The following is a 13,060-nucleotide window of genomic DNA, read 5'->3' on the forward strand; positions in this document are numbered from 1 at the left end:
GGTCTCCATTTCCCCTCTCGATCTCCATTTCCCCTCCAGGTCTCCATTCCACCTCCCGGTCTCCATTTCCCCTGCAGGTCTCCATTTCCCCTGCAGGTCTCCATTTCCCCTACAGGTCTCTATTTCCCCTCCAGGTCTCCATTTTCCCTCCAGGTCTCCATTCCCCCTCTCGTTCTCCATTTCCACTCCGGGTCTCCATTCCACGTCTGGGTTTCCAATGCCCCTCTCGGTCTCCAATGCCCCTCTCGGTCTCCAATCCCCCTCTCGGTCTCCATTTCCCCTCCAGGTCTCCATTTCCCCTCTCGATCTCCATTTCCCCTCCAGGTCTCCATTTCACCTCCCGGTCTCCATTTCCCCTCCAGGTCTCCTATCCCTCTCACGGTCTCCATTCCCCTTCTGGGTCTCCATTCCCCCTCTCGGTCTCCAATCCCCCTCCAGGTCTCCATTTCCCCTCCTGGTCTCCATTTCCCCTCCAGGTCTCCATTCCACCTCCCGGTCTCCATTTCCCCTCCAGGTCTCCTATCCCTCTCCCGGTCTCCATTCCCCTTCTGGGTCTCCATTCCCCCTCTCGGTCTCCAATCCCCCTCCAGGTCTCCATTTCCCTTCCAGGTCTCCATTCCAACTCTCGGTTTCCATTCCCCCTCTCGGTCTCCATTTCCCTTCCGGGTCTCCATTCCCCGTGTTGGTCTCCAATCCTCCTCTCGGTCTCCATTCTTCCTCGGGGTCTCCATTCCCCCCTCCAGGTCTCCATTTCCCCTCCAGGTCTCCATTCCACCTCCCAGTCTCCATTTCCACTCCAGGTCTCCATTTCCCTTCCAGGTCTCTATTCCCCCTTTCGGTCTCCATTTCCCCTCCGTGCCTCCCAGTCTGGGTGTCCAATCCCCCTCTTGGTCTCCAATCCCCCTCCAGGTCTCCATTTCCCTTCCGGGTCTCCATTCCCCGTCTGGGTCTCTAATCCCCCTCTCGGTCTCCATTTCCCGTCCAGGTCTCCAATTCCCTTCCAGGTCTACTATTCCCCTCTTGGTCTCCATTTCCCCTCCCGGTCTCCATTTCCCCTCCAGGTCTCCTATCCCCCTCTCTGTCTCCAATCCCCCTCTCGGACTCCATTTCCCCTCTAGGACTCCATTTCCCCTCTAGGACTCCATTTCCCCTCTCGGTCTCCATTTCCCCTCCAGGTCTCCATTTCCCCTCCAGGTCTCCATTACCCCTTTCGATCTCCATTTCCCCTCCAGATCTCCATTCCATCTCCCGGTCTCCATTTCCCCTCCAGGTCTCCATTTCTCCTCCAGGTCTCCTATCCCTCTCCCGGTCTCCATTCCTCCTCCGGGTCTCCATTTCCCCTCCAGGTCTCCATTCCACCTCCCGGTCGCCATTTCCCCTCTCGGTCTCCATTCCCCCTCTCGTTCTCCATTTCCACTCCGGGTTTCCATTCCCCGTCTGGGTCTCCAATGTCCCTCTCGGTCTCCAATCCCCCTCTCGGTCTCCATTTCCCCTCCAGGTCTCCATTTCCCCTCTCGATCTCCTTTTCCCCTCCAGGTCTCCATTCCATCTCTCGGTCTCCATTTCCCCTCCAGGTCTCCATTTCCCCTCCAGGTCTCCTATCCCTCTCCCGGTCTCCATTCACCCTCTGTGTCTCCATTCCCCCTCTCGCTCTCCATTTCCCCTCCTGGTCTCCATTCCTCCTCTCGGTTTCCATTCCCCCTCTCGGTCTCCATTTCCCTTCCGATTCTCTATTCCCCGTGTGGGTCTCCAATCCTCCTCTCGGTCTCCATTCCGCCTCCAGGTCTCCATTTCCCCTCCAGGTCTCCTATCCCCCTCCCGGTCTCCATTCCCCCTCTGGGTCTCCATTCCCCCCTCCAGTTCTCCATTTCCCCTCCAGGTCTCCATTTCCCCTCTCGGTCTCCATTTCCCCTCCAGGTCTCCATTTCACCTCCCGGTGTCCATTTCCCCTCCAGGTCTCCATTTCCCCTCTCGATCTCCATTTCCCCACCAGGTCTCCATTTCCCCTCTCGATCTCCATTTCCCCACCAGGTCTCCATTCCACCTCCCGGTCTCCATTTCTCCTCCTGGTCTCCATTTCCCCTGCAGGTCTTCATTTCCCCTCCAGGTCTCCATTTTCCCTCCAGGTCTCCATTCCCCACTCTCAGTCTCCATTCCCCCTCTCGTTCTCCATTTCCCCTCCAGGTCTCCATTTCCCCTCCAGGTCTCCATTTCCCGTCTCGATCTCCATTTCTCCACCAGGTCTCCATTCCACCTCCCGGTCTCCATTTCTCCTCCAGGTCTCCATTTCCCCTGCAGGTCTCCATTTCCCCTGCAGGTCTCCATTTCCCCTACAGGTCTCTATTTCCCCTCCAGGTCTCCATTTTCCCTCCAGGTCTCCATTCCCCCTCTCGTTCTCCATTTCCACTCCGGGTCTCCATTCCACGTCTGGGTTTCCAATGCCCCTCTCGGTCTCCAATGCCCCTCTCGGTCTCCAATCCCCCTCTCGGTCTCCATTTCCCCTCCAGGTCTCCATTTCCCCTCTCGATCTCCATTTCCCCTCCAGGTCTCCATTTCACCTCCCGGTCTCCATTTCCCCTCCAGGTCTCCTATCCCCCTCACGGTCTCCATTCCCCTTCTGGGTCTCCATTCCCCCTCTCGGTCTCCAATCCCCCTCCAGGTCTCCATTTCCCCTCCTGGTCTCCATTTCCCCTCCAGGTCTCCATTCCACCTCCCGGTCTCCATTTCCCCTCCAGGTCTCCTATCCCTCTCCCGGTCTCCATTCCCCTTCTGGGTCTCCATTCCCCCTCTCGGTCTCCAATCCCCCTCCAGGTCTCCATTTCCCCTCCAGGTCTCCATTCCAACTCTCGGTTTCCATTCCCCCTCTCGGTCTCCATTTCCCTTCCGGGTCTCCATTCCCCGTGTTGGTCTCCAATCCTCCTCTCGGTCTCCATTCTTCCTCTGGGTCTCCATTCCCCCCTCCAGGTCTCCATTTCCCCTCCAGGTCTCCATTCCACCTCCCAGTCTCCATTTCCACTCCAGGTCTCCATTTCCCTTCCAGGTCTCTATTCCCCCTTTCGGTCTCCATTTCCCCTCCGTGCCTCCCAGTCTGGGTGTCCAATCCCCCTCTTGGTCTCCAATCCCCCTCCAGGTCTCCATTTCCCTTCCGGGTCTCCATTCCCCGTCTGGGTCTCTAATCCCCCTCTCGGTCTCCATTCCCCCTCCCGGACTCCATTTCCCCTCTAGGTCTCCATTTCCCCTCCAGGTCTCCTATCCCCCTCCAGGTCTCCTATCCCCCTCCCGGTCTCCATTTCCCGTCCAGGTCTCCAATTCCCTTCCAGGTCTACTATTCCCCTCTTGGTCTCCATTTCCCCTCCCGGTCTCCATTTCCCCTCCAGGTCTCCTATCCCCCTCTCTGTCTCCAATCCCCCTCTCGGACTCCATTTCCCCTCTAGGACTCCATTTCCCCTCTAGGACTCCATTTCCCCTCTAGGTCTCCATTTCCCCTCTCGGTCTTCATTTCCCTTCTTGGACTCCATTTCCCCTCTCGGTCTCCATTCCCCTCCAGCTGCTCCACTTACCCCGTATCCCAAGAATGTGCTGGATTATGGGTTCAGTAGCTGCTGCAAATTGCTGTCTTAATCACTTGTTTCAGTGGGATATTCGCCTCCAGTGGACTGTCTTCCAAAACATCCTGGGAGCCTGTGATGGGAGAGTGTGGAGGGAGTTTCACTCTGTGTCTAACCTGTCCCTGGGAGTGTGTGATGGGACAGTGTAGAGGAAGTTTCACTCTGTGTCTAACCTATCCCTGGGAGTGTGTGATGGGACAGTGTGGAGGGAGTTTCACTCTGTGTCTAAACTGTCCCTGGGAGTGTGTGATGGGACAGTGTAGAGGGAGTTTCACTCTGTGTCTAACCCTGGGAGTGTGTGATGGGACAGTGTAGAGGGAGTTTCACTCTGTGTCTGACCCCTGGGAGTGTGTGATGGGACAGTGTAGAAGGAACTTCATTCTGTGTCTGACACTTTTTTTGCAAAATCTCTTTATTGCAAATTCATTGCTACAACTTATACAAATCAGTGACTAACACAATTACCCCACAACTACTAGACAAACAACATTAAACTATAATGTTTCATTTCCTGTCAATGATGGCACTAACTCCTCGTCGAGTCCAACAATCCCGGAACGCCTCTACGGTCGCCGTGGACTGCGCGTCTTCCTTTTCAATATTTACCCGGGTACGAACATACGCCCTAAACATTGCCAGGCAGTCTACCCGGGGAGATCCTCCCGCCAGCTGTTTCCAAGACAGGTGGCTGTTTTCGCCAGCCCCCAGAGCAAGTTGACAAAACAATCCTCATCCCTCTGTGCCCTCCTCCTTACTGGATGACCATATATAAATAGGGTGGGGCTAAAATGCAACCAGCAGGCGAGAAGCAGCCCACGCAAATACGCGAAAAGGGGCTGCAGCCTCACACAGTCGATGTACATGTGGTACATGGTCTCCAGCCCGCAGAAGTGACATGCGGCTGGGAGATCCGTGTATAAGCTAATGAATTTATTACAAGGCACCACTCTATGCAGCAGCCTCCACCCCAGATCCCCAAGGTGCATGGGAAGAACCCCTCGTAAAGGGACTTCCATTGGGGACCCCCCTCACCTCCAGGTGGAAGGACGGACCGCCATGGCGGTTTGGGACGGTGGATAAAGGAAAGGAAGTGGAGGGTGTGGAGCAGCAGCCCATGGAGGTACCTCCTACTTGCATCCCTGAATGGGATTGTGGGTGTCGAGGAGAGACGGCTCAGGTTGTGTGGGCTCAGTTCTTGGATAAGATTGAGGGGCCTGGGCCCGACAACCAGCTCAGCCTGAGTCGTTCCACACACCTGAGCCGCACCGACATCCGTTGAGGCAGGGCAAGGGTCGGCCAGGACCCCGCCCTCTGCCGGAGGCTTCCAGACTCTCAGTAGGTCCTGGTAGAAGCCGGACAGGCTCCACAAAGCAGCACGGCTGACGCCCACCGGTGGTAGCTGCATATCTTCGTGAAGACAGCAGCCCCTCTGGAGGAAGAATGTCGCCAACACGTGCCATCCGGGAGGGTGCTCGGCGTACAGGAATCTCTGCAGAGTCCTGAGGCAGAGAGCCGCCAGTCGCATACGTACACACACCAGTGACTGTCTGCACTCTCCCACTGGGAAACTCAGAACCGCTGCAGAGACCCAGTGTTTCCTGTTACCCCAGAAGAAGTCCACGAACTTCCTCTGCATTCTCGCAACAAAGGGGCAGGAGGGTCAAGGTGACCATCCGGTACCACAACATGGAGGCCACCAGCTGGTTTATGACCACCACCCTGCCTCGATAGGAAAGCACCCTGAGAAGGCCTGACCAGCACCCCAGCCGGGCCAATACTTTCGTCTCCAGGTCCTGGCAGTTCGCCAGCCAGGTCTCCCCAGTAGGGCTCAGGTAGACTCCCAGTTGGAGTGTGTGATGGGACAGTGTAGAGAGAGTTTCACTCTGTGTCACACCCCTGGGAGTGTGTGATGTGACAGCGTAGAGGTAGTTTCACTCACAACATGCTGGAGGAACCCGGTTCCGGCCCAAAACGTTGACTGATCGTTTCCACAGATGCTGCCCGACCTGCTGAGTTCCTCTAGCATGCTTTGAGTGTTGCTTTGACCCCAGCATCTGCAGAGTATTTTGTGTTTAGAGTGAGTTTCACTCTATGTCTAACCCTGGGAGTGTGTGATGGGACAGTGTAGAGGGAGTTTCACTCTGTGCCTAACCCTGGGAGAGTGTGATGGGACAGTGTAGAGGGAGTTTCACTCTGTGTCTATCCCTGGGACTGTGATGGGACAGTGTAGAGGGAGTTTCATTCTGTGTCTGACCCCTGGGAGAGTGTGATGGGACGGTGTAGAGGGAGTTTCACTCTGAGTCTATCTCTGGGAGTGTGTGATGGGACAGTGTGGAAAGAGTTTCACTCTGTGTCTGACCCCTGGGAGTGTGTGATGGGACAGTGTAGAGAGAGTTTCACTCTGTGTCTAACCCCTGAGAGTGTGTGATGGGACAGTGTAGAGGAAGTTTCACTCTGTGTCTAACCCTGGAAGTGTGTGATAGGACAGTGTGGAGGGAGTTTCACTCTGTGTCTATAAGACCATAGTGCATAGGAGCAGAATTAGAACATTTGGCCCATCAAGTCTGCTACGCCATTACATCATCACTGAGCTATCTGCTGCCATCCACACCCTGATTAACCTCCACCTTAAATACATCCAACGACCTTGTCTCCACAGCTGTCTGTGGCAGCAAGTTCCACAGATCCACCACCCTCTGCCGAAAGAAATTTCTCTTCATCTCCATTATAAATGGACATCCCTCTGAGGCTGTGCCTTCTGGACCCTGGCTTCCCCACCATAGGAATCATCCACTCTATCTACATCTTTCAGCATTCGATAGGTTTCAATGGGATACCCCCTCATCCTTTTAAATTCCATCAAATACAGGCACAGAGTCATCAATTGCTCCTGATACTCCTGGAAAATCTTGTGAACCTCCTCTGCACCCTCTCCATGTACTCTTTAAGTATCTGAAGAAACTTTTGGTAACCTCTTTAATATTATTAGCTAGCTTTCCTTCATATTACATCTTTTCCTTATTTATGACTTTTTTAGTAGCCTTCTGGTTGTTTTTTAAAAGCTTCCCACTCCTCTAACTTCCCACTAATTTTTGCTCTATTATATGCCCCCTCTTTGGCTTTGACTTCTCTTGTCAGCCATGGTTGCATCATCCTGCTTTTGGACTACTTCGTCATCTTTGAGTTGTATCTATCCTTTGCCTTCCAAATTGCTCCCAGGTATTCCAGCCATTGCAGCTCTGCCGTCATCTTTACTAGGGTCCCCTTCCAATGAATTTTAGCCAGCTCCTCTCTCGTGCCTCTAGAATTCCCTTTACTCCAATGTAATATGTAACTTTAGCTTCTTCTCAATTGCAGGGTGAATTATTCTATCATATTATGATCACTTACCCCTAAGAGTTCCTTTACTTTAAGCTCTTTAATCAATTCCATTTCATTGCACAATACCCAATCCAGAATAGCTGATCCCCGAGTGCGCTCAAACACCAACTGCTCTAAAAAAACATCTTGAGGCATTCTAAAAGTTTCCTCTTGAGTTCCAGCACCAAGGTAATTAACACAAGCTACCTGCATATTGAAATCCTCCATGACTATCACAACATTGCCCTTTGAGTGAACATTTTATATTCTGTTGTGAGTTGTGAGTTGTATCTTTCCTACTGTTCAGAGGCCTGGATTTACCTCCCATCAGGGTCTTTTACTCTTGTAGTTTCTGAGCTCTACCCACAAGGACTCCGTACCTTCCGATCCTCTGTCACCTCTTTCTAAGAATTTGATTTCATCTTTTACTAACAGAGCCAGTCCTCCTCCTCTAACTGTCTGCCCTTTTGATCGATCGTGTGTCCTTGGATGTTAAGCTCCCAGCTACAGTATAGTCTTCTTTCAGCCACAATTCAGTGATGCCCCCCAACATCACATTTGCCAATCTGTAACTGCACTACAAGTTCGTCTACTTTATTCCATATACGGCATGGATTCACTCTTTTATTCATCAACCTTTTCAATCTTACTCTGATTTTACATTGCAACTCAGCCCATTGACTGCAAAGTTGCCCTATCACCAGCCTGTCCTTGCAAGAAGCCTCACTACACACTGTCCCTGTTTGTAACTGAGCAGGCCCACCCTCAGCCCTATCACTCCAGTTCACATCCCCTGTCAAGTTAGTTTAAAACTTCCCAGAACAGCTCTAGCAAATCTGCCCAAAAGGATATTGGTCCCTCAGGTTCAGGCAAAACCTTTCCCTTTTGTACAAGTCATACCTTTCCCAAACAAAATCCCAATGACAAAAAAATCTGAAACCCTGCTCTGGTCCCCAGTATAGAGGGAGTTTCACTCTGTGTCTAACCCTGGGACTGTGTGATGGGACAGTGCAGTGGGAGTTTCACTCTGTGTCTGACCGTGGGAGTGTGTGATGGGACAGTGTGGAGGTAGTTTCACTCTGTATCTGATTTCACCTTTTCTCGTTATTCTACTGTGGAGGACATCTGACCTGTCCTCTCCATATTATGTTTCTCCTGCTTTGTTTGCAGCCACAGGAACCTGTGCCCTGAGATGAGTGGCACCCTCTCAGGGAAAGCTCCATCACTGATAATATGGACACTGCCAATACTGAGGCATCTCTCTCTTCCACTTTGGTAGGTTGATAACTCATCACTTACAGGAGAGTCTGAACCTCAGACCCGATCTCCAGAGTTTACCAACGACAATCCACTCGAGACCAGGAATATTGCCTTCTTCAGTACCAATTGTGTGGAAGGTAATTCAGTGTCTGACTTGTAACCTTGTCGTCTTTTCAGGAAAATACACTCAGTGGCCACACCTACTTGTTAATGCAAATATCTAATCAGCCAATCATGTGACAGCAACTCAGTGCATGAAAACATGTAGACATGATCAAGTAGTTCAGAGTCTTCCGAATAGGGAAGAAGTGCCATCTGAGTGGCCTTGACCTTGGAATGATTATTAGTGCCAGACGAGGTGGTTTGAGAACCTTCTGTGTCTGACCCCTGGGAGTGTGTGATGGGACAGCGTAGAGGGGGTTTCACTCTGTGTCTAATCCCTGGGAGTGTGTGATGGGACAGTGTGGAGGGAGTTTCACTCTGTGTCTAACCCTGGGAGTGTGTGATGGGACAGTGTGGAGGGAGTTTCACTCTGTGTCTAACCCTGGGAGTGTGTGATGGGACAGTGTAGAGGGAGTTTCACTCTGTGTCTGACCCCTGGGAGTGTGTGATGGGACAGTGTAGAGGGAGTTTCACTCTGTGTCTGTCCCTGGGAGTGTGTGATGGGACAGTGTGGAGGGAGTTTCACTTTGTGTCTAATCCCTGGGAGTGTGTGATGGGACAGTGTAGAGGGAGTTTCACTCTGTGTCTGTCCCTGGGAGTGTGTGATGGGACAGTGTGGAGGGAGTTTCATTCTGTGTCTAACCCTGGGAGTGTGTGATGAGACAATGTAGAGGGGGTTTCACTCTGTGTCTAACCCCTGGGAGTGTGTGATGGGACGGTGTAGAGGGAGTTTCACTCTGTGTCTAACCCCTGGGAGTGTGTGATGGGACGGTGTAGAGGGAGTTTCACTCTGTGTCTGTCCCTGGGAGTGTGTGATGGGACAGTGTGGAGGGAGTTTCACTCTGTGTCTAACCCAAGCTCTTTGTGTCGGTGGAGTATGCTTTGTTGACGCTCTGATATTCTCTAACCTGGCGCCCCCCCGCCCCACCCCCGTGCAGGAACAGCCCGAGGGGTGGTGATCTTCACTGGAGACCGGACTGTTATGGGCCGCATCGCCACTTTGGCTTCGGGGTTGGAGGTGGGTCAGACTCCCATCTCCATGGAGATTGAGCACTTCATCCACATCATCACAGGCGTGGCCGTCTTCCTGGGCGTCAGCTTCTTTGTGCTGTCTCTCATCCTGGGCTACACCTGGCTGGAGGCTGTCATCTTCCTCATCGGCATCATCGTGGCCAATGTTCCCGAGGGACTGCTGGCCACTGTCACTGTAAGCTGGATTCAGGGCTCGGGGGTCAGTGCGGTCAAGGTCAGTGGCGTGGGGCAGGAGGGCAGGAGAAGGTCATTTATGGGGTCTTGAAGGGATGGAAGGTAGTGGGGCTCACTGTTCTGTTGTATGTGCCATCCATCTCTCGCTCTACCCCATGCCTCCCGTCTCCCCACGTTTCCCTCCCAATCATTTGTTCTGCCTCTTTCCCTACTTTTCTTTCCCTTCTCTCTGTCTGCCTCCTTTTCCTCTTCTCTCTCGGCACACTCTGCACCCCTCTTCCCACTCCTCCACCTCTCCCCCTCCTCCCCCTCCCTCCTAACCCCATTTCTCCACTCCCACTTCCTCTCCCCTTCCTTCCCCCCCATCTTCCCCCTCCCTCCCCGGCTCCCTGCGCCCTACCCCAGCAGCCCTCTCTCCCCCACCCAGCTGCATTCATCCTCTGCCCGCACCCCCTTCCCCCAACACTTCCCACTCCCCCACTCACTCTCCTCACTCTGCCTAGGTCTGCCTGACCCTCACAGCCAAGAGAATGGCTCGCAAAAACTGCCTGGTGAAGAACCTAGAAGCGGTCGAGACCCTGGGGTCCACCTCAACCATCTGCTCGGACAAGACGGGGACCCTGACACAGAACCGCATGACAGTCGCACATATGTGGTTCGACAATCAAATACACGAGGCGGACACAACAGAGGATCAGAGTGGTACGGCCGTTAGATGCCTCTCTGCCTGAGAGACCTCACAGGGAGCAGTGCCTCCCGTCCTCGTATGGAGTAGTTGAGAGGGAGAGTGAGAGTGTCCAGCCTGGGGAGAGTTACGGGGAGAGCAGAGGAGTCCAGGCTGGGGAGAGTTACAAGGAGAGGGAGGATGCAAGGAAAAGGGAGAGTTACAGAGAGAGAGAATGTCTGGGATGATTAGAGGGTTGGGGAGGGATGTATGTGATGAGGAGGGGTTTAGAAGAATGGGGAGTAGTTTTAGTGTGATGGGTGATTTTCGTGGGGCGGGGATGCAGTTAAAGGAATGAGGAGGGGTTTAGATCAGGGGAGGAATGGAGATCGGGGGAGGGACGGGGACTGGGGAAGGGATGGGGATTGGGGGGAGAATGGGGACCGGGGGGATGGGGATCAGGGGAGACAGGGATCGGGGGGATCGGGAGGGACGGGGACTGGGGGAGGGATGGGGATCGGGAGGAACGGGGACTGGGGGAGGGATGGGGATCGGGAGGGGCGGGGATCGGGGGGACGGGGACCAGGGGACGGGGATCGGGGGACGGGGATCGGGGGGACGGGGATCGGGGGACGGGGATCGGGGGGGAACGGGGACCGGGGGAGGGACGGGGATCGGAGGGGGGACAGGGATCGGGGGAGGATTTGGACAATCTGTATTATATCTAAGTTTTCACAATGTCGATGCCCAAGCTGCTGGCATTTGATGGGATCTCCCTGTGCAGCCTTGTAGCAGAGTGCATGTGTACCCTGTGTGACCTTCCTCTTGTTGACACCCCAGGTTCGGCCTTTGATAAGACTTCACCCACATGGGGTGCACTCTCTCGCATCGCGGCTCTCTGTAACCGTGCTGTCTTCAAACCTGGCCAGGAGCACCTGTCCATTTCCAAGGTGAGTTACTCTGGGTCAGGTTCACCACCACCCCTCAACATCTCTTTCTCCACCTCCCTCCTACCCGGACCTACCTCTCACACCACTCCCACGTCCTCTCTCACCTCCCCCACGTCCCAGACCCCTCCCCGTTCCCCACTCACTCTTCTCTCCCCCTTTCTCCTTCTCTCCCCCTTTCCCCTTCCCTCCCCTTCTCTCCCTCTCCCCATTCTCTCTCCCTCTCCCTCGCCCCATTCCTTCTCTCTCTCTAATTTACAATTTTTATTATTCTGTATTACAATGTACTGCTGCTGTACAACTACAAATATGACAACATAGCCAGTGATATTAACCCTGACTCTGGTGAAGATAATCATTACTGTGGATGTACTGTAGACAATGGAGGAGAGGCTCTGCAGGCTGGTAAGCTCCTATTGCCCCTCTTCCCTGCAGCGTGAGACGGCCGGGGATGCATCGGAGTCAGCACTGCTGAAATGCATCGAGCTGTCCTGCGGCTCCGTGCGGGAGATGCGTAAGCGGAGCCCGAAGGTGACCGAGATCCCCTTCAACTCCACCAACAAGTACCAGGTAGGAGCCGCTGCCTGTCATCGCGGAAATAGGACCTGCTCCCCTCCTGCAGGGAGAGCCAGAACCTTGGCTCTTGGCGTGGGGTGAGGGGAGTGTGGTAGAGGGGGGAGGAGTAGAGTGGACAGCTGGGCTGGGGACAAAGTGACCATAAGGCACAGGAGCAGCATGAGGCTGCTCAGCCGATCGAGTCTGCTCCACCATTCCATCATGGCTGATTTACTATCCTTCTCAACTCTAACCTGGTACCTTTTCCCCGTAACCCTTAACACCCCTGTCTAATCAATAACCTGTCAACCTCTGCTTCAAATGTATCCAATGACTTGGCCTCCACAACTGCGTGTGAATGAATTTCATAGATTCACTGCCCTCTGGCTAAAGAAATTTCTTTTCATCTCTGTTCTAAATGGATATCCCTCCAGTCTGAGATTGTGTCGTCTGGTCTTAGACTCCTCCACAGCAGGAAACATCATCTCCATATCCACACAAACACGAGGAATTCTGCAGATGCTGGAAATTCAAGCAACACACAAGTTGCTGGTTCAAGCAATACATCAGCAACTTGATATGTGTTGCTCTCCACATCCACTCTATCTTTGTCCTCTGGTCCCAGACTCCCCCACTATAGGAAACATCCTCTCCATATCCACTCTATCTGTGTCCTCTGGTCCTAGACTCCCCGACTACAGGAAACATCTTCTCCACATCCACTCTATCTGTGACCTCTGGTCCTAGACTCCCCCACTATAGGAAACATCCTCTCCACATCCACTCTGTCTGTGTCCTCTGGTCCCAGACTCCCCCACTATAGGAACACACATAAAAGAAGGGTCTCGGCCTGAAACATCGACTGCACCTCTTCCTAGAGATGCTGCCTGGCCTGCTGCATTCACCAGCAACTTTTATGTGTGCTGCTTGAATTTCCAGCATCTGCAGAATTCCTGTTGTTCCCACTATAGGAAACATCCTCTCCACATCCACTCTGTCTGTGTCCTCTGGTCCGAGACTCCCCCACTACAGGAAACACCCTCTGCACATCCACTCTGTCTGTGTCCTCTGGTCCTAGACTCCCTCACTATCGGAAACATGCTCTCCACATCCACTCTGTCTGTGTCCTCTGGTCCTAGACTCCCCCACTACAGGAAACACCCTCTCCATATCCACTCTGTCTGTGTGCTCTGGTCCTAGACTCCCCCACTATCGGAAACATCCTCTCCACATCCACTCTGTCTGTGTCCTCTGGTCCTAGACTCCCCCACTACAGGAAACACCCTCTGCACATCCAC

General features: G+C 53.5%; 1 protein-coding gene across 3 annotated transcripts in view; it reads left to right on the forward strand.

Annotated features, from left to right (window-relative positions):
* The first annotated feature begins 8,176 nt into the window (after positions 1-8,176).
* LOC140193758 (sodium/potassium-transporting ATPase subunit alpha-2) overlaps positions 8,177-13,060 on the forward strand; it is a 56,142-nt gene continuing 51,258 nt past the window's right edge. The window contains exons 1-5 of one of the 3 annotated variants that reach the window (XM_072250927.1): positions 8,177-8,365; positions 9,329-9,597; positions 10,100-10,298; positions 11,101-11,210; positions 11,586-11,777. In XM_072250927.1, the coding sequence (XP_072107028.1) occupies positions 9,373-9,597; positions 10,100-10,298; positions 11,101-11,210; positions 11,586-11,777 (726 nt within the window). In that variant the 5' untranslated portion in view covers positions 8,177-8,365; positions 9,329-9,372. The remainder of the gene's footprint in view (positions 8,366-9,328; positions 9,598-10,099; positions 10,299-11,100; positions 11,211-11,585; positions 11,778-13,060) is intronic. The other 2 variants (XM_072250924.1, XM_072250926.1) reach the window with 2 other exon arrangements.

This window comes from Mobula birostris, unplaced genomic scaffold (assembly GCF_030028105.1).
Source record: "Mobula birostris isolate sMobBir1 unplaced genomic scaffold, sMobBir1.hap1 scaffold_823, whole genome shotgun sequence".
Classification (NCBI taxonomy): Eukaryota; Metazoa; Chordata; class Chondrichthyes; order Myliobatiformes; family Myliobatidae; genus Mobula; species Mobula birostris.